The 25,746-nt window shown below is 39.5% G+C and overlaps 4 protein-coding genes across 6 annotated transcripts in view; 3 read left to right on the forward strand and 1 right to left on the reverse strand.

Moving 5' to 3' along the window:
- LOC107385351 (guanine nucleotide-binding protein G(s) subunit alpha) overlaps positions 1 to 10,726 on the reverse strand; it is a 39,782-nt gene extending 29,056 nt beyond the window's left edge. The window contains exon 1 of one of the 2 annotated variants that reach the window (XM_015959181.3): positions 10,592 to 10,726. The gene's annotated coding sequence lies outside the window, so the exon portion shown is untranslated. The remainder of the gene's footprint in view (positions 1 to 10,591) is intronic. The other variant, XM_015959178.3, reaches the window with a different exon arrangement.
- tubb1 (tubulin, beta 1 class VI) lies at positions 4,292 to 8,891 on the forward strand. The gene is made up of 4 exons (XM_015959177.3): positions 4,292 to 4,414; positions 6,576 to 6,684; positions 6,796 to 6,906; positions 7,523 to 8,891. Exons 1-4 carry the CDS (start codon positions 4,358 to 4,360, stop codon positions 8,668 to 8,670), a joined length of 1,425 nt encoding a protein of 474 aa, XP_015814663.1. The 5' UTR covers positions 4,292 to 4,357; the 3' UTR covers positions 8,671 to 8,891.
- A 632-nt stretch (positions 10,727 to 11,358) lies between the features above and the next one.
- Positions 11,359 to 18,489, forward strand: prelid3b (PRELI domain containing 3). Its single transcript, XM_015959182.3, has 6 exons — positions 11,359 to 11,515; positions 12,921 to 13,089; positions 14,184 to 14,273; positions 16,144 to 16,214; positions 16,306 to 16,408; positions 18,142 to 18,489. Exons 1-6 carry the CDS (start codon positions 11,484 to 11,486, stop codon positions 18,256 to 18,258), a joined length of 582 nt encoding a protein of 193 aa, XP_015814668.1. The 5' UTR covers positions 11,359 to 11,483; the 3' UTR covers positions 18,259 to 18,489.
- A 1,361-nt stretch (positions 18,490 to 19,850) lies between these two features.
- aurka (aurora kinase A) lies at positions 19,851 to 25,013 on the forward strand. Of its 2 annotated transcripts, none has more exons than XM_054752114.2 (9): positions 19,851 to 19,927; positions 20,426 to 20,491; positions 21,188 to 21,497; positions 21,580 to 21,616; positions 21,708 to 21,899; positions 22,009 to 22,147; positions 22,251 to 22,399; positions 22,552 to 22,726; positions 24,397 to 25,013. In XM_054752114.2, exons 2-9 carry the CDS (start codon positions 20,429 to 20,431, stop codon positions 24,577 to 24,579), a joined length of 1,248 nt encoding a protein of 415 aa, XP_054608089.1. In that variant the 5' UTR covers positions 19,851 to 19,927; positions 20,426 to 20,428; the 3' UTR covers positions 24,580 to 25,013. The 2 variants fall into 2 exon arrangements, with proteins under 2 accessions (XP_054608089.1, XP_070405473.1); XM_070549372.1 differs by lacking the exon at positions 19,851 to 19,927 and adding an exon at positions 19,975 to 20,176.
- Positions 25,014 to 25,746: the final 733 nt, after the last annotated feature.

The raw sequence follows: 25,746 nt of genomic DNA on the forward strand, positions 1-25,746 counted from the left end.
AAGCTTCATGAAGCAGAGGTACAAAAGGGGAGGGGATCAACGCCCCAAAATCATTAAATTATCAGAAAATATCCACAAACATTAACAAGAACTAAGTATAATCCGGTAGGTTACGTGGAAGACACCAACGTGCTAAAACCTCTAAAATAAGATTTAAAATAAAAAACAAACACGGGTCAAATAAAAATGTTTTCTGTTTGGAGCTCCACACAAGTCCTTACACATCTTCTAGCAAAATCTGAATAATTTCCATGTCAACCAAATGTGCAGATTTGTAGAGGAATGCCATATATGGCTATGTTTTTCACTTCCCAATCAGAGTTCATGGAAAATGAATCAGTGAACTTTACCAACCCGTCACAATAAAACCTGATGACAATGCTTAAATGGTGTTTGCCTTGTAATAATGACATGCACACATGTAAACACTGACTCCAACACCAATTGTACACAGTAGTCAAGCTCACACACACACACACACACACACACACACACACACACACACACACACACACACACACACACACACACACACACACACACACACACACACACACACACACACACACACACACAAATCCCTTCATAAATGCGTCAAGCGGCAGGAGCCAGAGGCTCAGGGCAAAACACATAAAGGTCATCAATGACATCTAAAGCTCCCTAATGAACCTCAACAGACAACAGAGGAAGGAACTAATGAGTCCAATAAAAGAAACAAGTTAAACACTGACTTCTGCTGTTTCTTTGTTACAAACTTTGTGTGACTAAATCAGAAAGTTGTTTGTTTTTTATTCTAAATGCCAGAGTTTGTTAAATTTCCTTGTTTTGATGATCAGACTTTTGTTTCATGAATCCTGACAGTCAAAGTAGGAAGTTAAAGTTTTACAAAGAACAAACCGACTTCCTGTCAATAGAAACAGATCAATGTGTCAGTCAGCCGGTAATTTGGGCCAATGCCTAACAAATTTGAATAAACATCGGCCAGTGTACCTTAGGAGAGCTGCTTTAAAATCAGGCACATATCTACAAGTCTCGATATTTACTCTCAGAAATGAGGAGCTTGTTGCCATGACGTTGATGCTAAGAGTCAAGAGTACTGTGCACATCTGAAGACTTCAGACATCAGACCATAAGGAAAAAAATACATCAGATTACATTCGGAATATTGCTAAGATTAGAAGCATCCTTTCCAGGAGTGATGCTGAAAAACTAGTTCATGCATTTATTACATGAAGACTGGATTACTGTAATTCATTACTCTCAGGAAGTCCACAGAATGTAGTTAAAAGTCTTCAGCTTGTCCAAAATGCTGCAGCTAGAGTTCTGATGAGAATTAAAAAGAGAGATCATATCTCTCCTCCTGTCTTAGCGTCCCTACATTGGCTACCTGTTAAATTCAGAATAGATTTTAAGATCCTTCTTCTCACATACAAAGCTCTTAGTAATCAAGTTCCATCATTCATCAGTGATCTGATTGTTCCATACGTTCCTAACCGAGCACTTCGCTCCCAGACTGCAGGTTTACTGGTAGTTCCCAGAATATCTACAATTAGGATGGGAGGCAGATAGTTATCAGGCTCCTGTCCTTTGGAACCAGCTCCCGGTCTTAGTCCGTGAGGCAGACACCTTGTCCACTTTTAAGAATAGGCTCAAAACATTTTTTATTTGATAGGGCTTATGGTTAAAATCTGATGTTAGCTTAGATCTGGACAAGTAGGGGAGTAGAGGGAGGTGGAGTGTACAGCCGGTAAAGATGGCTCTCCCTTGCCCTGCCTCCAACATGCCTCCATCTAAAAGTCTAGGTTATCCAGAGTTATCTCTGTAGTTATGGTGCTATAGGCTTAGACTGCTGGAGGATACACTGGCCACTTTTCACACTCTACTACATTCTTCTACAATCTGCTCTTTAACTGTATTATTTCCTGCAATTTCAGCTATTAACTTTATTTTTTCTCTAATGGACCATTCCCATCTGTACCGGGTCGGCCCGGGCTGGGTAGCCCCAGTCGGCCCCAGTCGGCCCCAGCCTGGCCCGGTTGATTCCACACATCCTTGTCTTAAGCCCATGTGGGCTGATTCTACCCACCAATCAGAGGCTTGCTCTAATGGATGGTGTGAATTTGCTGTCAGCAGTGGGTGTGTTGGCCCTGGTCGGCCTGAAGCAGACCCCCGCGAGAAGAGGGCTGAGAATGAGCCTTGGTTGGCCCGGAAAAATACCAGGCCACCCAGATATGTAAACAACCTACGCTACCCGGCCCGGGCCAACCCGGTACAGATGGGAATGGCCCATAAGTGTTTTTCTCCCCAGAGGAAGCTACGGTGATGTTCTGCTGAGCTGTGGTGGCCTCATGGAGGGGGCCATCATCTAGCACACTACTGCTAACCACTTAAACATTCTCCCTCTCCTGATAATAACTTTTTGATTCCTTGACGTTGGATGTGCTACTACTAGTTTACCCGTTTAACAATAGATTCACTAGGATGAATACAATAAAGTTGATCTCTTGCCAAATAAAATATTTACTAAGCAATCACAGTGTAACCATGGACACATTGCTGTGTGTGTGTGTGTGTGTGTGTGTGTGTGTGTGTGTGTGTGTGTGTGTGTGTGTGTGTGTGTGTGTGTGTGTGTGTGTGTGTGTGTGTGTGTGTGTGTGTGTGTGTGTGTGTGTGTGTGTGTGTGTGTGTGTGTGTGTGTGTGTGTGTGTGTGTGTGTCTGCTCTGTCTTCTCGATCCCCAGTGAGTCGTGGTGGATGGCTGCTTATACTGAGCCAGGATTCTCTGGAGGTTTCTTCCTGTTAAAAGGGAGTTTTCCTCTCTCCAGGTTTCTTCCTGTTAAAAGGGAGTTTTCCTCTCTCCAGGTTTCTTCCTGTTAAAAGGGAGTTTTCCTCTCTCCAGGTTTCTTCCTGTTAAAAGGGAGTTTTCCTCTCCACTGTCGCTATATGCTTGCTTATTATGAGGATTGCTGTAAAGTCACTGACACTAGTTAGTGACTTGATGCAATTTGCTGGGTTCCTTATATAGGAAACATTTTTTCTGATTGGCTTAATGAACTGACCTGAATTGGAATGTTTATGTGAAGTGCCTTGAGACGACTCTTGTGATTTGGCGCTATATAAATAAAATTGAATTGAATTGAATTCAAAAACCCATCAGACAAAAAGTTCTCAGGAAAAAGTTTTTCAGACTAAAAGGACTCAAGAAAAAATATTTTTGCCTGACAGTTTTTCCTGAGACATTTTAGTCTGATGCTATTTAAAAACGGGCAGCAAATATCAGGCATCTGCAATAGGAGACCCCATATCGATCTACTTCTCATGAAATCAAATCTACTAGACATGAATGGATGTTCTTTCTGGTGTTATAAACAGTCTTAGGCTTTGTGTTAAACTTTAATTTACAGAGTCTGTTTGGGTTCTTGATTACTTGTGATAAGTTCCTCACCTTATTACATATTTCAATTCTTGATGTGAAGCCCATCATTGATCCCAAAGTGTCACTAAGTCATTGAAATAGCAGATCAACTGCCTCAGCAGAATGCCAAACATAGTGATCGATGCACACACCTGGGGCTTTTTAAACATTCATAAATAAATCTACTTTATAGATATTTAAGTTAATGGAATTTTTTTGCATTTATTCTCTAGATGGCAGCATATCTCAAACTGACCATTAGTTTTGCATAATGAAGCAATAAGTAGTAGAAGACAGACATGCTGACAGGTGAATCTTTGTATCTGTGAGAGGATTTTATTTTTATTTTTCTCTCACCTATACAACTTCTTGTTCTTGATTATGTTTACTTGTGCTGAAGTTTTACAAAAACAATCAGTTGTCTAGTCTAGACCTTTTCTACTGAAGGTAGTATTTATTCGCTCACTGAATAAACTCAAAAGGAAGTTTTGCTAATTAATTTATTTTCAAATAAATTTTGGAAAAAAAATTATAACTGGTTCTATTTGGTCTATTATTCTGTCTCTTGTTTGTTCATCCCTGACGTTTATGTGTATTTATAGTTTTAACAATTTAAACATCTGTTTCAAGTTCTTTAACAAACAAATTAACTATTCTAAAATGGTCAGGCAGACGTGACTAACAATCAAAAAGGATTCAAAATAGAAAGAAAAAAGCAGAATTTTTATTTGTCAAGATCACTAAATTGGTTCTTATAGGAAATTCTGGTACCTTGGGTTAAGTTACAGCATAGTTTACGTATCGTTTGTTTTGCTCGTTTCAACATGGGGTGACTCCCTTTCTCTATCGATGACATCATTTCTGGTCTCATATATAAGTCTGACAAGAACACTGTGGACTATCTCAGACCCTCAGCTGTTCTGCGGACGGTAGCTCCATCATCATGCGTGAAATTGTACATCTGCAAATTGGACAATGTGGCAACCAGATCGGCTCAAAGGTAATAAAAATGATTTGTTCTTCATCACAGAAATGAAGACATGCTTTAGACATGACTTCCCAAGCACAGTTTTGACCCACGGGTCATTTAGGAGACAGTTTTATTTGCAGCATCTGTTGGAAGCTATTATCCTAATTAAGACATCAAGTACTAGTTTAACGTTTTCATTTGCATTACATGTACTTGTTTGTGCGCACTGTCACTCAATGAGAGTGACAGAGGGTGTTTCCCTTCAGGCGCTCAGGGGACAAGATAAGAACCAAAGCAAGACTGGCATGGGTGGGAAGTTTTTATCATGTTTAACACAAAACAAGAGAGGGGAACAACAAGAAGATAAAACGCATGCTGCTTTTGACATGGTCAATCATCATTTGTCGGTTTTAGGATACTCTCCATGAATCCAATTAAATTATTTTACATTGTAGCCTCGGGATAAAAAGCACCCAAAATACATACGTATGCTAACTCTACAACATTGAATATTTGGTAACACTTTACAATAAGGGTTCCTTTATTAATGTGTCTTAATGCATTATTGAGCATTATTTTAAAAAAAGTTCCCTCTATTAACATTACTTAGTGCATTACTAGGCATTAATAAATGCATGTTCTTTTATTAACGTTACTTAGTGCATTATAAGCATTATTTTAAAAAGTTCCCTCTATTAACATTAATAAGTGCATTATTAAGCATTAATAAATACAGGGTTCCTTTATTAATGTTATAAAAAATAAAATCTCTATAACACTTAGTGCATTATTTACCATTGATAAACAAAGGGTTAATTTATTAATGTTCCTTAGTGCATTATTAAGAATTATCTAAAAATGGTCAAAGGGTCAAAGAGCCACATGCATTACATAGTATTAAGCAGTTGTTAATACTTTATTTAAAGGGACTTTACAGAGTTTTGAATTTTTATGCTCGTGATTGCCCCCTCAGGCCAAAAGTGTAACGGCAGTTTCAATAGGAGGCTCGTGCACGAGGTGCGCATGCTGTACGTGCACACTCCTTTATGAAAATAACAGCTGAGACAGTCCTTTGTGTGTGTGTGTGTGTGGCCCGGAGGACAGAGTACAGGAGAACGTGCAGCTAATTAATTAAATAATTTGGTTCTGTACCTTTCTCTTCAGCACAGCCGACAAAGGTTTAAGATGGGTCAGTCCTCCTGCATGCTCAGATGATTCCATTCCCTTGCTTGAAAAATTGTTCCAAAATGAAAGTTGAACCCAAATTTTTTTAATCTGTGAATTCAATGCCGTTTGGCGAGTCTCAAATAAAAATTTGGGCGTCTTACTGTAAAAAAATATACCGTTAATGTAAAAAAGAAACTCTAAAACAACTAAGTTCACATCCAGAATCAAACCCAGGTCTTCAACACGAAAGCCCGACGTCTTACTAGGCGAGCTAAAGCTCCAGTGATGTCCTTTGTATCTGTAACATTTATATTCTTGACAGCTGAAACAACATTCAAAGAATGGTTCGGAGGGCTATGCCTGAGCGTGAACGCGCATGAAGCAGCCTGCTCGACCCGAGCATCTCTCTTTTTCTGTGATTTTACAGAAAAATAGGCAATCACAGTAAAAATGCCAGGGCTCATCCTACAGGACCAGGGCATTGCAGGACAATGTATTAAGAAGAAATGTATTATTTCTATACATGTTTTGGCTGTCAGACTTCCATAATGCCCCTTTAATGATTGATCTACAATTAATTGTGTACTAAGTAACAATGATGAAGGGACCCTTATAATAAAGTGATAATGAGTTTTTATAATAGGCAATAACTGATACAAATAATAAAATGTAAGTTGAAGCAGTCTGTGTTTGCCTTCTGGCTCTGTTGTTCAACCAGCATGGTTCTTTTCATTTCCTATTGTGTGGGTCAGAGATTGAAGGTTAGAGAACTACTGGTTTGGATCACCAGTGGTTCTTCTAGTTAGCACAAAGTCATGACAGATAATGTTTAGAATGTTATGAGAACATGCAGGTGGATTCTGATTGAATTATTTTATTTCTTTGCAGACACATACAAGTCTGCACAGCTATTTTGTGAGGCCTTCAGCATTTAAACTGTAAAATGAAGTTCAGCTGGAGAACCAATTAACCTCTTTCTGCACATTCTATTGATTCTGATGGATTCTCTCTTTTTGCTTCTCAGTTTTGGGAAGTGATCAGTGAAGAACATGGGATCAACGAGACAGGCCTCTACGAAGGGGACAGCAATGTCCAACTAGAGAGGATCAACGTCTATTTCAATGAGGCACATGGTACAAGACCAGTTTCATTCAATGAACTGTTATAAACCATGCATGCAGTTTTATTTTTTTCTTAAACTTTACTGAAAGTACAGAAATAGCTGACTCTGACTCTGCTTATAGGTGGTAAATATGTGCCCAGGGCCCTGCTGGTGGACCTGGAGCCTGGCACTATGGACAGTGTAAGAGGGAGCCGCATTGGTGCCCTTTTCAGACCAGACAACTTCATCCATGGTAAGATCAATAGTAAAGGTCTTGTTCATAGAGAAATTGTGTAATAATTGTTCTCTTTCAAATACAATCGGTCTCTCTGACTTGCATATTCATGCTAATCATGAAAATTGTATTAACATTAGGTGCAGAAAGGAAATAGACAGGGGTGGGGGTGGGGTGTGTGTGTGTGTGTGTGGGGGGGGGTGATCGGGTCAGGAAAAGCCAGTCGCTTCTACATCACAGGGAAAATTTGCATTCCTCGACTCGCCCATGTTGGCTTGCGACCACGGAAGGCTGTGTTTATTTTGCAGCCAGGGGAGAGCAGAGCACATCTTGGCTAGTAGAAGCTAACGAATTAGCGATAGCAACTCAATAACATGGCAGGACATGTTCATGCTTGTGGTATTTGTGGAGATAAAACATCAGCGTTGCATTTTTACCCAAGAAAGAAGAATTAACTTAGGCAGGGGAAGTGTGGCACTGCTGTTAGCCAATCAGAGGCGAGGTGTTTACATAACATGAATATTATTGAGTAAGGTTTTCCGCTTTGACTCCACCAACTAACTTCTAACTGCTGAAACAGACACCACAACAAATGTGTAGAAAAACACTATGTTTCTTTAACTTTGTGCTGCAGGAAGCTCGGGTGCCGGGAACAACTGGGCAAAAGGCCACTACACAGAAGGAGCCGAGCTGGTGGAGCAGGTCATCGACAGGGTGAGGAATGAGAGTGAAAGCTGTGATTGCCTGCAAGGCTTCCAGCTGGTTCACTCACTGGGGGGCGGCACAGGTTCCGGCATGGGGACCCTCATCATCAATAAGATTCGAGAAGAGTATCCTGATCGGATCATGAATAGTTTCAGCATTATGCCCTCCCCTAAAGTCTCTGACACGGTGGTGGAGCCATACAATGCCACGCTGTCCGTCCACCAACTTCTAGAGAACACAGACGAGACCTTCTGCATAGACAATGAGGCCCTCTACGACATCTGTTTTCGCACGTTAAAACTGACCACACCAACTTATGGGGACCTCAACCACCTGGTCTCCATGACAATGAGTGGGGTCACAACCTCTCTGAGATTCCCAGGACAGCTCAACGCTGACTTGAGGAAGCTGGCTGTCAACATGGTGCCCTTTCCTCGCCTCCACTTCTTCATGCCAGGCTTTGCCCCTCTGACACCGCGGGGCAGCCAGCAGTACCGAGCTCTCAGCGTGCCTGAACTCACCCAGCAGATGTTTGATGCCCGCAACATGATGACAGCGTGCGACCCACGGCGAGGTCGGTACCTCACGGTTGCAGGTGTCTTCCGTGGTAAGATGTCCACCAAAGAGGTAGATGAGCAGATGCTTGCAATCCAGCAGAAAAACAGCAACTACTTTGTTGACTGGATCCCTCATAATGTCAAAGTGGCCGTGTGTGACATCCCACCTCGAGGGCTTCGGATGGCCTCCACGTTTATCGGCAATAACACGGCCATTCAGGAGATTTTTCGTCGAGTGGGGGAGCAGTTCTCCCTGATGTTTAGACGAAAGGCTTTCCTCCACTGGTATACAGGGGAAGGTATGGATGAAATGGAGTTCACTGAGGCTGAAAATAACCTCAACGACCTGGTGTCAGAATACCAACAGTACCAAGATGCTACCGTTGATCAAGACTGGGAAGCAGAAGATGAAGAAGAAGAGGGACCCTCACCCGTAGCAACAACAAAGGTTACGGCTAGGACGGAAGTCAAACTGGAAACAGTAACAGAGACAAGCAAAGAAGTTGTAGCTCAGCAATAAGCATGGGGTGGACATCTCGGTACTAAAGGACACTTTCAGGCAAGGATTCAAACAGCATGTGTATGTTTTTATCTGAAAGTGATTTTTCTTTGTCAATTTGACTTGATAACCTGTGGTTTAAATAAATGCTTTTCACTGACTCATGTAAGCAATTTCAACTTTAAATGCATTATGAAATTTACCAACAAAGATTTGAAGCTTCAGTCAGAAGGTTGAACAAAGGCTCAACATCTGCTCCAGTTAGCCACAGTTGATAACCTACCGTCATACTTTGTTGGTATGCAGGTAAACGTTATGCTGTCTGTATTTCCTAAAATAGATTAAAACGTTTTAATGTCTCTTTGCCAGCTACCTAACGGACAAGCTTGTATGGACTGATTTAAAATTATTACTACTGAATTTTTATGCAAATAAGAAATGCTTTAAATATTTATGTCTGTGAATCTGACATGAATTTCTATCATCTTACTGTGGCTGTCATATTAGGTGTAATAAAAGCATGAGGCAACAACGGGATACAAATAACAAGTGTAACTACAAGGTGTTGGTATGACTTGTGGAGAATCATGAAGAAAACTAAATTTGCTGAGATTATTCGGACTTGTCTTGAGTGTGCATCATCCCATTGTTGTAGTTGCTCGTCAGCCATTGCAGAAACAAAAGTGTAGGTTTATGGTCCCACCGCAGGCCAAAATTGCAGAGATGATTTTAATAAAAGTGGCCTTTGAAATGTACAATTTTTGATGATATTTTAGTGAACACATATAAACTGGTGATGTAGCCAATAAATGTCTCATTAGCTAAAATGTCTGCAGAAAAGGAAATTAGCAAAATCAGTAAATAGCAACAAAGTATAACAGCTAGTTAATTCTTTTAACTTTTTTATTTCTGTTTCACACAAGATTGACAATCCGTCCAACAAACAATTATATATTCATGTGTAGGTTTAACCTAGAAAGGTCAGCTAACCTAACATGCATGTTTATGACTGTGGGAGAAAACCCACATCTGCAGCTGGACAATATGCGACTTACTGCAGAAAGGCCCCAGATGGAAATCAAACTCAGGCTGTTTTTCACTTTAAGGTAACAGAGCCGACAGAGTCCACCACCTTGCAGCCCCGTAGATTCAGTCAAAAAAAGGACTTAATCTAGTCTTATGGGCATGTCTGTGCTGATGCTAAAAGCTCTAAATTTATTGATGGGGCAACAGTAGCTCAGGAGGTAGAGCGGGTTGTCTGGTTGCAGGTTAGATCCCGGCTCCCACCAGAGAATGCTGCTGTTGTGTCCTTGGGCAAGACACTTAACCTACCTTGCCTGCTGGTGGTGCCAGTGTTAAGGTAGCTGTGGCTACACTGTAGCTCATCACCACTGGCGTGTGAATAGGTGGATGACTGAATATGTAGTGAAGAGCCTTGGGGGGTTGTAGAACCCTAAGAAGTCGCTAGACAAATACAGGCCATTTACCATAACTTTATTATAGTTCTACTTTAGATTAAAAATCTGCATTTAGATAAGTGCCTTCTAAATAATGGTGCATTTTTATGGGCTGTTTTTTGTGCACACTGCAGAAGAGGTATTTAAGCTCCAACTTGGATTTTATCATCACGACGACCAATGTTCCATTTTGCATAAACAGTATAATAAAATGTGTCAACAATAATGCTGATAATTTATTAAACGCAAATCATTTATCTGCTTGCATGTTTATTTTTTTCATAATAAAAGTATTTCTTTATTAAATATGTGATGTATTTTAACAAAATAAAAGAACTTTAAAATTGAATTATGGTGTTTAAAATGTTCTCTCTTTTTGTATAATGGTAACTAAAATACAAAGACAACAAAAAGAAAAGAAAATGTCCCCTTCATCATTTAAACTGAAACAAACTGCTGAGTTGGAAGTATGATAGCACACTTACAGTGATGCTATTGGAAGCTGTCACACAGCTTCCTCCCACTTGTGCGAGTCTGGAGCCTTGAGATTACACATGACTTGGACAGTGTGTGTTCTCTCTCAGATAAGCACATGGCTCGAAGCTGCCCCAGCACACCGCAGTAAAGGGGACTGGAGTCATTCCCTGGAAACATAGGTTATAGTTACAGATGCATTACCTCATAGATGATTGTTTCAGGTTCATGTTACTAAGTAATAATGAGGTCAGGATGGAACAGGATTCTACCTCATTTACCTTTGAGTTGCTGTGAGGGAGAACTTAAATAAATGTGAGTGTTTACAGTAATCAAACAAAATGTAATATCAGATAGCACTTATATTTGAAGCAAGGATATGATGTATGATTAACGAAAGGACGTCTCCACATTCAAAATTCAAAATTCAAATTCAAAAAATACTTTATTAATCCCAGAGGGAAATTGATTTGATGAAGTAAAAAAAAAAAAATATATATATATATATATATATATATATATATATTGTCTGATCCTATTGCAGGAGCTGAGAGTATTCTGCATCTGTCATTGAAGTGAACTGTGTAACAAAACATCAAAGGTTATAGTGGAAATTACGGTCTACCATAAAACATACCAATAACATATGTGTACATATCTGCTAACGAGACACAAACATGTGGCTATTACAATATGATAAAATACACGGGTGATAATCTTTATATAACAGCTCTGTGGACCAGTCAGAACAAGCGGAAGTGCGTAAAGCCTTCCGCGTGACTCCTCCGGCATGAGGGCGGAGCGGATTTGCAGCTTTCTCCGTGATATCTGTCAGTGTGACTCCTACCTACCGGCTTTCATTCGCTGACTTCGGCTTCATCCGCGTCGTCTTCCAGTTCGAACATGAAGATCTGGACCTCGGAACACATATTCAAGTAAGTAAAGGTGTTCATTAATATGGAAAATGTGGGCTTTATTCTGATTTTGCGCGTTTTTTCCCTCCTGTTTTCTTGTCTTGGCTCTTGAGTAACACCGCGTGGCTTTTCATTTGACTTATGACTAGCAGACCAACAGTAAGCGGAAAAACAATGCACATAAACCACTAAAAAACATGATTTAGCATGTATGCTAGTAGCGGTCGGGTAAGAAATCCTTCCGTCTTAACGTCAGTGAATGCCTTTTTATTAAAATGGACATAAATATTTAAATAACCTAAAATATACCAACTAAAAAGAGGAACAATTATAAACACACGCCATTATTTGACTGGAATGTCTTTTAAATTACGTAACCGAGCGGACAGGTCCAGCCAGCCGTCCCCTGACCTTTCCCCCACACACTGCCGTAAAGCAGCTCGTTTCGTCACTACACTGCTGTTGTTTTGTATACTTCATTCGTTTCTATGTTGTATACTCATTGTTTGTTAAATAAAGTTAAAAAAAAAATAATAATAATTTAGGGGAATATAGTCACGAAAAAAGCGCTTTAATTCAGCCGGAAAGGTAAAAATGTGTTCGCAGTTTTCGTAAACTTTTGGAATCTTGAGCTTTTATCTGAAAATGGTATTTATGCATTATGTTGATGTGGAAAAACAAAAATTATAAAAAGTGGCACAACATTTTTTATAACACTATACATATACATATATATATATATATATATATATATATATATATATATATATATATATATATATATCACAACATGCCCTATAGTTTATAAATTGTAAGTCGCTTTGGATAAAAGCATCTGCTAAATGAATAAACATTAACATGTTTATATATTAACATATACATATACACACACACACACACACACACACACACACACACACACACACACACATATGTGTGTGTGTGTGTGTGTGTGTGTACAACCTCACAAGTCACACAATCCGCAGTTAAATAGCTATTTATACTAAAATTGAAATTCAGCATTTATTTAAGTAATTTAATAAAATATATGTAAAGTAGATATTCTCACTATAGAGTACATGGCCCTATACCTTTCTACTATTTATTACTGTATAGTCTGTTTGGTTTACTTCTTTTCTCACACTATCACAATTTACAATCCAAAAAGTCAGTTGTTTTGATTCTCAACTTTCTACTTGTCACAGTGTCCTTTAGCAAGGCAAAGTCGCTTTGATTAAAAGCATTTGGTAAACAAATATATTGTGTCTACATGTTGATTTTTCCCCCCTCTTGATTTAAATTATGTATGAAACTAACTACAAGAATATTAAGATTAACGAAACAGCTCCCTGTTTAAATGTAGCTTGAACAGAGATTTTTTCAATCTGAGCTCATTTGGACTCTTTTTGTGACCTTGCTTTGACAGCCATCCTTGGGAGATGGTGACCAAGGCTGCTATGCAGAAGTATCCCAACCCCATGAACCCTAGTGTGGTGGGAGTGGATGTTCTGGACAGAAACGTTGACCAACATGGACGCCTCCACAGTAAAAGACTGCTCAGCACAGAGTGGGGACTACCATCCATAGTGAAATCTGTGAGTATCCAAACCTTAAACTTTTATTGTTAAATATTAAACCACATCAGGAGAATAATATGGATGATCACACTGTGAACCTGACCTTAGCATGAAGACTATTTCTGTCCAGCTCTAGTAGAGGAACTGGGTTTCTGGCTGACGGCCAGCTGAGTTCACGGCCGTGGTCCACGCTCGTGCTGTACAGGACATGGTGGTCCCATATCTGTCATTGCTCCGATGTAGCCTACGATATCGTGTGATGTAACTTTCCATCTGCGTGTCACTTCAGTCACAACTAGAGGTGACTTGAAAAGCAGAGCAGTGACGGCAGCCTTTTGGACTCGTGCAACGTGTAATCTGAGCTCCTCCCAGGAATTCCAGACCTTCTGAACTTGGAATGCAAATGCTGCAGAAAGCAAACACTGTACCTTTGTGTCAGAGTTAGACTTTAGTCAACATTTGCCAATCAAATTCAGTTTATTTTTATTATTTATTTTTTTAATAATGATTCATGCCTTGGTATTTGACAATGTGTCTCACCGGCATCGAGGTTAGCCTCTTTAAACCCAAGGGCAGTCTGTGACACAGACGGTCCCGGTGACTGATGGCCTATTAGCACGGCCTTTAATCAGATTGTGTAAAAGCAGATTACCCCTGAGCTTCAGTGTTTGTTTCAAAACAAGACTTTTTCCAGTATCATCATAGAGGCACCGTGTGTGTTTCGGGCCTCGTATCACTTTACTGGTCAAGCTGAACTTTTGTTCTATTCACAAAGTCTCAGCTGGCGTTTCTCCAGGAGAAGAAGCTGGTAAAGTCCAGCTCATTAAAATGTCATCGACTAAAAAAACCAAACACACACTGTGGGATTTTGATTTTAGCAGCATTTTATTGTAATCGCAACACTTTTTGTTCATTTTCAATTAGTGAAGGTGCTTTTTAAAATAATTTATAGGATATTACGAAGTCATAAGAACAAATTAGACAACCAAAATTTAAGGATTTATTTATTTATATTTTTTGTAAAATCTTGCCAACACTATAAATATTTTGTAAGAAATTTGAATAGGTTTGTTTAGACTGGTATTAAGCCTTGTGTCCTTTTCTGTTTGTAGCTCATAGGAAATGCACGGACGTACACGTACGTTCAGGAGCACTCAGTCGTGGATCCCAAGGAAAAGGCTTTTGAGCTCCAATCCTCCAATGTGAGTATCACTAACACCTCTTTCTTTGGGGACTTGTGATGTAAAAGTCTCCAAAACAAAGGGCAACCATTGACATAAATATAGAGGGCAACTCATAAAAAATGTTAAACCAGTTAAAGAGCAGGTTCACAGAGAAACCATTGGCCTTGGCAGCGATTAAAAATACGACGTGAAACTCTCGGATTAGAAAAGCCTGACAGATCTACGTCACACTGCCACTGAACATTCATGGACTCACCCATCTTGGCTCACGACGGAGAAGGCTGTTGTTGTTTTAGCGTCCAGGAAAACTCATCTTGGCTAGTAGAAGCTAATTGTTAGCAACTCCAAAAAATGGCAGAATAGAACCTCATTGCTGTTGGCCAATCAGAGTAGAGATGTCGAAAAGTCAGGAAATAAGACTCCATAACCTGCCGTGTTCTTCTCCCTTCTGCTCTGGATCACTATAGTTGCTGAAACTGGAGCGCCAGTGCTTGTTTTCCCCACAGAGATCGACCCAAAGTCATTCATTTACACTAGAGACCACTGTGGAAGTGTTGAAATAATGAGCGAACTTCGTCCATACAGATAACTGGAGCCAGCCGATTTCATACATCAGTGTGTATTGCTGCCACGTTAAAACAGCTCCACTTTCCTAATGCCGTAGCATTTCATGTGAAGATTATTCTTAAAATGTTTAAATGATCATTTGTTTTGAGTTACACTGTTATTTTGGCAGGAATATTAAGAAATTCCCCTTTGGATGCAGTGAAAGTTTATCATTTGGCTGTCTATGATGTTTAAACATAGATTTCCCTTAGAAATAAATATGTTATTCAGAATTTGTGTTGATTTAAATGTTAATAAGATAATGTACCTTTATATATGGAGATTCAAGCTGTTTTAAAATCATCGTATTGGTCTTGGCTGAGTTTGTACTACCTGAACCTCTATTTCTCTGAACTGAAGCTGTTCTGGAAACTATCTAATAAAAGTAGCATTTTATTTATTTATGCTACACAAAAATTGTCAAACTATCCATTTAAGTCTCATTTATGTTCAGATTATCATTATTTTTTTGTTCTATTATTCTTATAAATCCTTTAAAACACATTGTGTGTAGGTTTAGCTACCAAACAGACGTGCCTCACTCGGACTGAATTTCTGGGACTTCCACCCATCAGCAACCATGAGCTCAGACTAGGGATGCACCGATACCGATACTGTTAAAAGTTAACCGATACCAGGAACCGATACCAATGCAGTTGCTTGAAAATGGCTTCACTGTAACTTGTCATTTCTGTTCACCTAATATTTTAATTTTGTGATGATTTCTATTCATGTATTTTACTTTTTATCTACCTCACAGTCTTTTCCTGTTGAAAGCAGAGAAGAAAATAAAATCTGTATTCCAAATCGTAGCATTTTTTTGTGTAGTAGAAGTATCGGTATCAGCAATCGGTATCGGCGAGTATTCAGATCCAAGTATCGGCATCATATCGGTTTGAAAAAAAGTGGTATCGTTGCATCCCTAGCTCAGACTGTAGCGGGACCCTGTGACGTTAGTTCCTTAACAGGCCCAAAACAACCCTCACACTACAGAAGAAATAGTAATAATTCCCATCAAATTAATCAGCAAACCCAGCACCACAAGGCTATCCAAACTATTTTTACCATTAAATACCATTTTTACAATTTTTTGAGGAATAGGCTTCAAAATAGGCCTAGGGCTTCAGGGGTTTAAGCATGCTGCTCTCAGAATGAAGTGTTGCTTGTTGTGCAAGTCTGAAGTTTCTAGAATGATTGTTCACCCATGACTTGTCTGACTGCTGTGACTTTGTCTTTAGTTGGAACCTTCATTCTCTACATTTTCAAAATATTTTTCCTCCAGATAACTTTTACAAACATGGTGTCTGTGGATGAAAAGTTGACATACAAACCACATCCTGAAGATCCAGAGAAGTATGTTCCTTTTAGGCACCACAGAGTTTTTGAGTAATGTGGTTTTTTTTTTTTTAGTTTTACATTTTTGTCAAATTTTCTTCTCTTTTAGGACGATACTGACTCAAGAAGCCATCATCTCTGTGAAAGGTGTTAGCCTCAGCAGTTACCTGGAAGGTGTTATGGCCAGCACCATCTCTGCTAATGCTGGAAAGGTAAGGCGCTTAAAGCGATTCAGTCAAATCTGCAGCTTGGCTTCCCTTTATTTCCATTATTTGTGGCGATAAAAGATGAACTTTGCAAGTCAGTGGTAGAGTCGCATTGCTGTTGTCCAATCTGAGGTGAGATGTCCAAATATCAGGTATTAAGAGTCCAAAACGTGCTGAAGCTCAGCTGTGAAGTGGATAACTGGTACTTCCTGGAAGTGATGCATTGATATATTTTTTACCCTCCCGAATATGACTCATTAATTCCTGCTAGAGACCGCTGTAAATGGATTGATTAAGCAAGTGAACCACACTTTTAAATGAATTAAAGGTGTGATGGATGCTCTTGGAAAAAGCTGTTCAAGGTCGCTACATTTAAAAAAATAACAAGACAATTAAAAGGTCCGAGCCCTTTCTTCAGGCTCCCCCCTTGAGTTACAGAATCTGATGGTTGCAGAAAATAATACAACACCAGACCCAATGGATATTGTCAGTCATAAAAACAAATTATTATCTTGTGTTTTGACCCATTGTTGGCTAGGGCTGTCACAATAATCGCAAGAACAATATATCGCGATATTAAGAAACCCACCGCGCTGCATGACGTGCCACCGCAATTACCGCACTTGATTAAATCTCGCGACAGCGCATGCTGAGAGGTAAAGTCCGCGCTGATCGAGGAGACAGTAGGGCACTTTTTTTTATTTCTGTTAGATGCTGCAGCCAAATTTGCATTTCAAAGTTAAACCTCCTGAATGTTGTTTTTAAGTTCAGTCAGAGAATGCCGTTACTGCCCTTTGATCTGCATTCAATAAAGTGTTAAAAATGGCCATGTATTTTTTTCTAACATTTTTTAAATGTGTAAGTACAATGTTTCAAAGGAAATATTGCTATGAGTTTAGTAATTAACAAACAAATTTGCTAAGTACATAAATAAAAACGGGGTGCAATAATATCGCATATCGCAATATTGAGCTGCCCTGACTCACCGCAGGGGGAATTCCTCAATAGCGACAGCCCTATTGTTGGCTCCAGATTTCACATACATCCTAACATAACCCACCAAGGGAACCGTACAACAATTTATTATGCTAGCTAATCTAGCATGTTGTGTTTTTATGGTGAAAAATTAGGCAGTTTTTAGTTTTCTTGGCTTATTTAGAGCTTTAAAATCACAGCAGCTCAGTGCCACTGACAATTTGGTAAAACCCCAACAGGTCAGAACCTCGCCTCTCTCTCTCTCACACACACACACACCTAAATGTTTCACAACAAGAACAGAACCAGACTTTAAACAGAACACGTAAAAAGAAAAAAAAATCCTAAAATGAAATTTGCAAACGGAGTAGCACATTCTGACACTAGCCCAGCTCTGGCTTCAGTTCCGGTTCAGCTGCTACAATCCAAGAATGAGTTTGATGGAAAGATCGGGATCCAGTCATTAAGAACGGGACGTTAACAATGATTGGATGAGGATTTTCCTGCATTGCAAATTTGAGAAGTGATTAAAAAGATTAATTTTAGACTAAACATTTAATTAATTGGTTTCCATCAGAATGTGAAAGGCATTATAGAAAAAAAGTAATTTCATTAATGATCCGACAGACGCTATCTGGACATTGTTGTTCTTCTTTCCTCAAATACAAATTTTGGTGAAATTAATCTAAAATTTGCAACTTCCTTGAAACTTTTTCTACTTGATGCATTTAATTTGCTCATCTGTTTTTAATTTTTTTGATCAGGGTCGAGAAGCCATGGAGTGGGTAATAAGACGACTCAATGCAGAAATCGAAGAGTTGGCAGCGACAGCGCGTGGAACCATACGCACCCCGATGGCTGCAGCGGTCACAGATAAATGACACCTACCTCTTTCTCAGCAGAACCTCACAAGAGATGTAACATCAGTACGACCAGCCTCCCCTTTTTAATGGTGCTCTGGGTTTTCTCTTTTGACAAAGGGCACTTGGGTACACGTTACTATCTACATTAGATATGTTTTTGAGCAGCAGACCGCAGCATGAAGAGGTCCTGAGAAATATTTTCAAATCTGGACGATGATGATGATTGAGAAGATCGAGCAGCACACTCAGGGACCGGTTTAAATACCTCCGCCATTGTATGTTTGGATTGGCAAGAAGACTTCAGAGGCACCTGGTGGAACTGGAAAGGAGAACAAGTGCCAAAGCAGATGCAGCGTTTTAGCCAGATTGTCGCACACACCTTTGCCAGATGTGCTTTTTATTTTGTAACAACCTCAGAATGTCAACAATGTTTCATCTGGTAGAAAATAGTATGAAGAAAACCAGATTTGTGGAGGGGTTTGCAAATAAACTAAGATGGCAGAAATATTTTTGTCAGCAGATTTCAAATGCAATTTGTGTCAATTATAAATGTAAGAAGTGCGGTTTGATTAGCTAAGGTGAGACCTAAAATATGAGGATTCAAAGTTTAACAGTTATGTCTGTTTATGTTTGAAAAACATCTCAAGTTTTTTCCTGTGGGACCGCATTCATGTAACGCCTCTCTGTAACAAGCAACTTGGTTCTGACTGTACTCTGTTATAACTTAGTTATTTTATTTCAATGGAAGGGATCAATGTTTTTGCCATATTTATATTTAATTAGAAGACCTTCTCAAGTGTTGCGCCATTGTAATGTGGACATTAATGTGTCCAACAGGAACTTGACCAGTTTATCAGCTTCCACACTAGATCCTGTCTGTTTACCTTCATCTTGAGGCCTTTGCAGTGACACATTTTAGTATCAAAGCTCTGCTGCACATGTTGTGGAGGCTGATCTAAATTCTCGAATGGTTACAAAGTGCATTTGAGAGGGTCTTCAAGTGGCTGCACTACTTTTTTATTGTATGCATTTGTAACATTTAATATATTTATTTTGTAAAACTGTTTTAAGAAGTGCAATGTTAGTTTCTTGATTGTAAAATTTTAGGACACATTCTACGTTAAAGGTAGCTTGCATAGATGTCTGTGGAAAGTGCACGAGTGCATGATGTGGCAATAAAATGTCAATTCTATGTGAAAAACAGTGTCCAGTGGTATTGCTTTGTCAAATGTTAGTTCTTATTATCTTTTCAAGATTTTTATTCATCAAATACCATACTGTAAAAAAAGCTTTTCCTCTCCACTTATCAATACAAAATTCGATTATTTAAAAATAAAATGAAAAATGTGTGAAGTGCACACATGTATCAGAAATTTGTAAACAATTGGGAAATTGGTCAAACGTGGACTGCTAAAGGTATAAATTTGATATTTTCAGGAGCACTTTTTCCTGGACTCCATATTCAACCATTCCTCTACTGCCCCCTACCGGTTGGAATGATTCTTTTTACGTCATCCTGTTTCCGTTTTTTTTTCATATCATAACAGCCAATGGAAGGCGAATTTAGAGCATTCATTCAACCAATGAAAGCCGTTTGTTTCTTTAAAGGTTTTGAACAGAGGGACGTTTGAAATTAAACAGGCTGCGATTAAGGAAAGTGTCCTCCGGACAAGCATTTTTCCTCAGAGTACGCACTTTTGCGTGACTAAAATTTGTTAGCTAATTTCAAACCATAGTTTACGACACGGATATTGCTACATTGTTTGATTACTGCTGTTTGCCTTACATGTAATTAGAAGACATCGACATTACCTGTTCAACCGATCGATGTAGCTGCTAGCAAGCCTGGGTAAAGGGTTACCTGCTCGGGGGCTGCTTTCATTTAGGGTCAATCAACTAGTTGCTGCTCATTTGGTTATCGTGCAATACTATTTAGGTGAGTAGTTAAACTAACCTGTCTTTATTACCAGCAGTTGTGTCAGACGACTTGACATACTAGCAGCTATGCTAGGCTAGGCTAACGCGAAGCTGTTCTCTTTATACGTTTGAATGACCGTGCCAGAGTGGATGCTGGGGGTTACTTTTACATTTTGTCACTATTATTTTGAAGAAAGCTGCCACGAGAGTTTTATTTTAGTAGTGGTGGAGTTTAGTCATGTTTGAGTTATACCTGATGTCTTCTCAGACTATGGACTCTTCCACCACGCTGAAGGTTGCAGGGCTCGTGAAACCTCCAAGGCCTGTTGTAAAGGTAAAGCAAGTCTAGTTTAATATAAAACAGTCAGCCAGGTGTTGACACGTAAATCTCATGTTGATCTTGAGGCTCTGGGTTAAACTTAAATTTAGCAACGTAGTGCCTTACACAAGCATATGTGGGCAAATATTAATTAGAAGTAATGTACAAAGAAAAGTCAGTCATTCAATCTTGTATTATTGATGGCAAAATGTTCTGTTATTGTTGGCTTGTGTGTTGATTGGTCTCTAGTGTTATTGGAATATCTCACGAGTCATTGGGTAGTTCACAGCTAAACTTGGGAAATAATCATTGGATTGACTAACTTAACTCTTGATTCAAGATGGCTGCCACAGCTAATCAAGATTAGCAATCACAGAAATGACTAGCTCAGACATTTTTTTACATACATGGTCTTCAATTTTGGTGCGACAGTCTGAGTAATCCCAAATTCCCAATCTTGCACCACTATAACGCTGAACATCTTCGCTTACTTAACTTGCAAAAACGTTTCATGGACCACTGGAGGGAATTTAATGAAACACTTAAAAGTTGTCATTGGATCTACATCCAAACCAGAATGTTGGTAGAGAAGTATGAAATATCTTTTAAAACTACATATTTCTAGACCTACTACTTATTTTTTCATTCATCACTTTGTGTAAAATTGCTGTAAATCTGATTCTAATAGTTAATGACCTCTTGTGATTGCAGTCCAGTGGTGACGGGCCGAGGCGTGTTCCTGTATCGCATAACTCAAAGGCCGTTGTCACACCAACTCAGCCACGAGTCCTCGGTGTGTCCAATGGTCCCCAGCGCGTTCAGCGGCCAGTCAGTCATCAGAAACCAGTGTCTCAGGTCTCTGTTGTTAAGTCAAAACAGCCTGCTGACCAGAATGCAAACCCTGCTACACCATGTTCAAATCCACCACAACCAAAGCCTGTTTCCCAGCAAAACCAGCCGACGACCCATGTACCCAGTGCCAAGCCTCCCTCTGATCCTGCAAAGCAGGCAAAGCCACAGAGTATGCACATTTCTAAAATAAACAAGAATAAGCAAGTGTTTGTTGTAGACACTAAAATATCCTTTTTTTTTTTTTTTTTAAGACAAACCTGCCAAGACTAATCAGGTGGCCCCATCAAAGTACGTCAAGTGCACATTCTACATTCTATTTGTGCAATAATTCAACAGATCAGAATAGGATTTCTAACTCTGTACTGCTGTGTAAATGCAGAACGCGGTGGTGCCTGGAAAACTTCGATATCGGCCGTCCCTTGGGGAAGGGCAAGTTTGGGAACGTCTACTTGGCGAGGGAGCGTCAGACTAAATTCATCTTGGCCCTGAAGGTGCTCTTCAAGAACCAGCTTGAGAAGGCTGGGGTGGAACACCAGCTGAGGAGAGAGGTGGAGATTCAGTCTCATCTCAGGTGATGTGATGTGAAAATTACAATAAAACACCAATCTAAACTTTATCCTCTGTCTTGAGTTCCTTTAAGACAGTTTCACAGAATTCTCTCCTGCATGGGTTTCATACAGGCATCCGAACATCCTTCGTCTCTATGGCTACTTCCATGATGCGACCCGTGTGTATCTCATCCTTGAGTTTGCACCTAAGGGAGAGCTGTACGGCGAGCTGCAGAAGTGTGGAAGTTTCCCAGAAGACAGGAGTGCAACAGTAAGTTAAAAACACTTCAAACTTCAAACACAGTCAACATTCCACAGGTTTATTGAAGGTGTACTCTTAATTCCACTTACTGTTTTTTCTTTTGTGTTATTAGTACATTATGGAGCTGGCAGATGCTCTCCACTATTGCCACATCAAGAATGTGATCCACAGAGACATCAAACCAGAGAATTTGCTCCTGGGAGGCAACGGGGAGCTGAAGATCGCTGACTTTGGCTGGTCTGTTCACACCCCTTCATCCAGGTACGCAGATGTGTTTAATGCAACTTCTTACTGTGTTTTATGGGCTCTGGTCTGCTGATGTTGAGGATCGTTGTCTGGTTTTTCTTTGTGTGACGATCTTTTCTGTCCTTGCATAATAAAGTCCTATTTTAGAAATGTTTTTACCCCTGCAGAAGGTCCACTCTGTGTGGAACACTTGACTACTTGCCCCCAGAAATGATTGAAGGCAAAACCCATGATGAAAAGGTGGACCTTTGGAGCCTGGGGGTCCTCTGCTATGAGTTCCTAGTTGGACATCCTCCTTTTGAAGCAAAAACTCATGAGGAAACCTACCGCAAGATTTCAAGGGTATGAGACTCAGCTGTTTTTGTTTTGGTGTGTCTAATTTAAAGAAAAATCAAAACATGTATAAATACTCGTTCAATTCAAGTTTATTTATATAGCGCCAAATCACGACAAGAGTCATCTCAAGGCACTTCACATAATAAACATTCCAATCCAGGTCAGTTCATTAAGTCAATATGAAAAAATGTTTCTTATATAAGGAACCCAGCAAATTGCATCAGACTTTACAGCAATCCTAATACTAGGCAAGCATTTAGCGACAGTGGAGAGGAAAACTCCCTTTTAACAGGAAGAAACCTCCAGAGGATCCTGACTCAGTATAAGCAGCCATCCACCACGACTCACTGGGGATCGAGAAGACAGAGCAGACACACACACACACGCACGCACACCAAGTAATGTTTCTATGGTTACATCGTGATTTCTTAGTAAATATTCTATTTGATGAGAGATAAACTTTATTGTATTTATCCTAGTGAATCTATAATTAAATGGGTAAACTAGTTGTAGCACATCCAACGTCAAGGAAAGCAAAAAGTTATTATCAGGAGAGGGAGAATGTTTAAATGGTTAGCAGTAGTGTGCTAGATGATGGCCCCCTCCATGAGGCCACCACAGCTCAGCAGAACATCATTGTTGCTTATTCTGGGGAGAAAAAGAGAAAAAATAAAGTTAACAACTGAAATAGCAGGAAATAATACAGTTAAAGTTGTAGATGAAAGTAGTAGAGTGTGGAAAGTGGTCAGTGTATCCTCCAGCAGTCTAAGCCTATAGCAGCATAACTACAGAGATAACTCTGGATAACCTAGCCTTTTAGATGGAGGCAGGGCAAGGGAGAGCCGTCTTTACCGACCGTACACTCTTGGTCATGATGTCATAATCTGGCATGTTATTGTTACTGTACATTGTGCTAAAGCTGGGTCGAGTTAATTGTGAATCAAATTGAAATTGTACTTTCTGTAAGGAAATCAGTTGGATGTTTTCCTAAAATAGTTTTATTTCTGTTGTGTACAGATCTGCAGACTTAAAGGCCAGGCTCACTGAGAAACAGTTTTTTACTTATTTTAGAAAATGATCAGTGTCCAAGTTTCACGTGTAGCCTAAACATGAAAATAGTTGTCTTCACCTATCTCCTGCATTAGCTTCTGATAGAAAATAGACAGAAAAACCTCTGCTCAGAAAATCTTGACATTCATGGACTCACTCATCTTGACTCGTGGCGGCAAAAGCTGTTTATTTAGTGTCCAGGAAACAGCAGAGAACGTCTCGACTAGCAGAAGCTAACTGTTAGCAATAGCAATTCCGCAGTATGGCAGAACTCCTTCAGACTTGTTATTTTTGGAGGTAAAACATCGGTGTTGCAAAGGAAGTCAGTGGTGAAGTCGCATTGCTGTTATCCAATCAGAGGTATGGTGTTCAAATATCAGGAAATAAAACTCATTCCTGCCATCTGAAGCTACTTTCTCTAACTGGAATTCTCCGTGCTGAAACAGGCGCTCTGGAGCTTTTTTTCTGCAGTCAACAACTTACAACGCATTAATTCCAGCTAGAAATTGCTGCAAATGTATTAAAACTATGAGTAAATATGTACAATTCTGTCCTTATTAAAACTGCTAATTCACAGCTTCTGTTATTTACGATTCTACCTGTCATGATTTCATTCCCTCCTTTAGGTGGAGTACACATATCCTCCACAGACCAGTATCAGTGCTGGAGCCAAAGACTTGGTAGCGAGGCTGCTGAAGCACAATCCCATGCACAGATTGCCCATCCAGGGAGTCCTGTCCCACCCTTGGGTGCTAGAATATTCCACCAAGAAGCCCGTGACTCTGAATGCCGAGGAGACCAGTCAGTGAGGGTTTTCCTGATGGAGTGTACGACAAAGCACCATCGGCTTTGACCTCTGAGCATCAGTTGTAAGCTGATTTGTCAGAATCTGCTTTGATTACTCGACTTTTCCACTTCCTGTTATTTTACAGAATCTTGAGCCACATTGTTTTGTCTGCTTTTACCGTATCCTGAATTATTTCTCTTCTCAACGACATCCTGTTTGTAAATATTTAAAATGTAATAATTATGAAAATCTTTGTGCTTTTTATGAAAGGTTACTTGAAATAAGCAAACAAGACTTTTTTTAAATGTGTTGCTTGAAGTTCAGAAAACCTGAGAGAAGTAGGTTATTTTTTTATTTCTGCACAGATGTGAGACAGCAGAGGGCGCTAGAGAGCTCTAACTTTGAGCATGTTGGTTTCAGTAAAAAATAAAGTTTTCTTTAAAAGGTTTAACTAAATTATCTGTATTGTCTTGTCTTCAACATCTCACATCATTTATTGTAGCTCTAAGTAAATTTTTATCACAAGTGATGGTTCAGATCACATTAGTTGGATTTCTGAAGAAAATGTTTTAATATAAAATTCATTGAGTGACTGCTTCACTTAAAGTAATGGTGTGCATTTTTCCTGGTGATGGGGGCAGTAGATTCCTAAATCATTGCATGAAAGCAGTATTTTTGTGTTGGAGTAAGACATTACCAACGGATGCCCATTAGGGTCAAAAAGCCCTAGAGAATGCAAACTTTGACAAAATAACAAGCACATCAGACTCCCATTCATCACTGGCAACAAGCGAAGAGGTAGATTTGAAAAACATTTATGGATGGAGAACATGTCGTAACCGTTTGTTACAAATCAGTAAATGCATTTTGTCCTCATGGGCTCCCGTAGAAGGAAACATGGCATCTAATATGGTGTCGCCCAGAGACTTAGACCCACTCCCATGACCTGATTTTTATGGTTATGTTACAAAGCTGCCAATATTTTTCACCAACTGGGCATCATTTAATTCATTTTCAACAACATTTTGATGGGTGTTTCCAGAAATTTATGGTAAAAACTACACATTGTCTCTTTAAAACCAGTAAAAAAATATAAAATATACACCAGAAAATCATTAGCCTTAGCCTAGAAATCTAGACCGTCTGTTTAGTTACACTCCCATTATGGGCCTTTCCCACTAGCATCAGC

This window comes from Nothobranchius furzeri, chromosome 3 (genome assembly GCF_043380555.1).
Source record: "Nothobranchius furzeri strain GRZ-AD chromosome 3, NfurGRZ-RIMD1, whole genome shotgun sequence".
Classification (NCBI taxonomy): domain Eukaryota; kingdom Metazoa; phylum Chordata; class Actinopteri; order Cyprinodontiformes; family Nothobranchiidae; genus Nothobranchius; species Nothobranchius furzeri.

Bases quoted from the DNA above. Each gene is read 5' to 3' on its own strand.
- prelid3b (XM_015959182.3), top strand. From the start codon at position 11,484: ATGAAGATCTGGACCTCGGAACACATATTCAA. The intron at 16,215-16,305 runs GTATGTTCCTTT...CTTCTCTTTTAG, and splicing joins CATCCTGAAGATCCAGAGAA to GACGATACTGACTCAAGAAG. The intron at 16,409-18,141 runs GTAAGGCGCTTA...TTTTTTGATCAG, and splicing joins TCTCTGCTAATGCTGGAAAG to GGTCGAGAAGCCATGGAGTG.
- tubb1 (XM_015959177.3), top strand. From the start codon at position 4,358: ATGCGTGAAATTGTACATCTGCAAATTGGACAATGTGGCAACCAGATC. The intron at 4,415-6,575 runs GTAATAAAAATG...TTTGCTTCTCAG, and splicing joins GCAACCAGATCGGCTCAAAG to TTTTGGGAAGTGATCAGTGA. The intron at 6,907-7,522 runs GTAAGATCAATA...TTTGTGCTGCAG, and splicing joins ACCAGACAACTTCATCCATG to GAAGCTCGGGTGCCGGGAAC.
- aurka (XM_054752114.2), top strand. From the start codon at position 20,429: ATGGACTCTTCCACCACGCTGAAGGTTGCAGGGCTCGTGAAACCTCCA. The intron at 22,148-22,250 runs GTAAGTTAAAAA...TTGTGTTATTAG, and splicing joins CAGAAGACAGGAGTGCAACA to TACATTATGGAGCTGGCAGA. The intron at 22,727-24,396 runs GTATGAGACTCA...TCCCTCCTTTAG, and splicing joins CCTACCGCAAGATTTCAAGG to GTGGAGTACACATATCCTCC.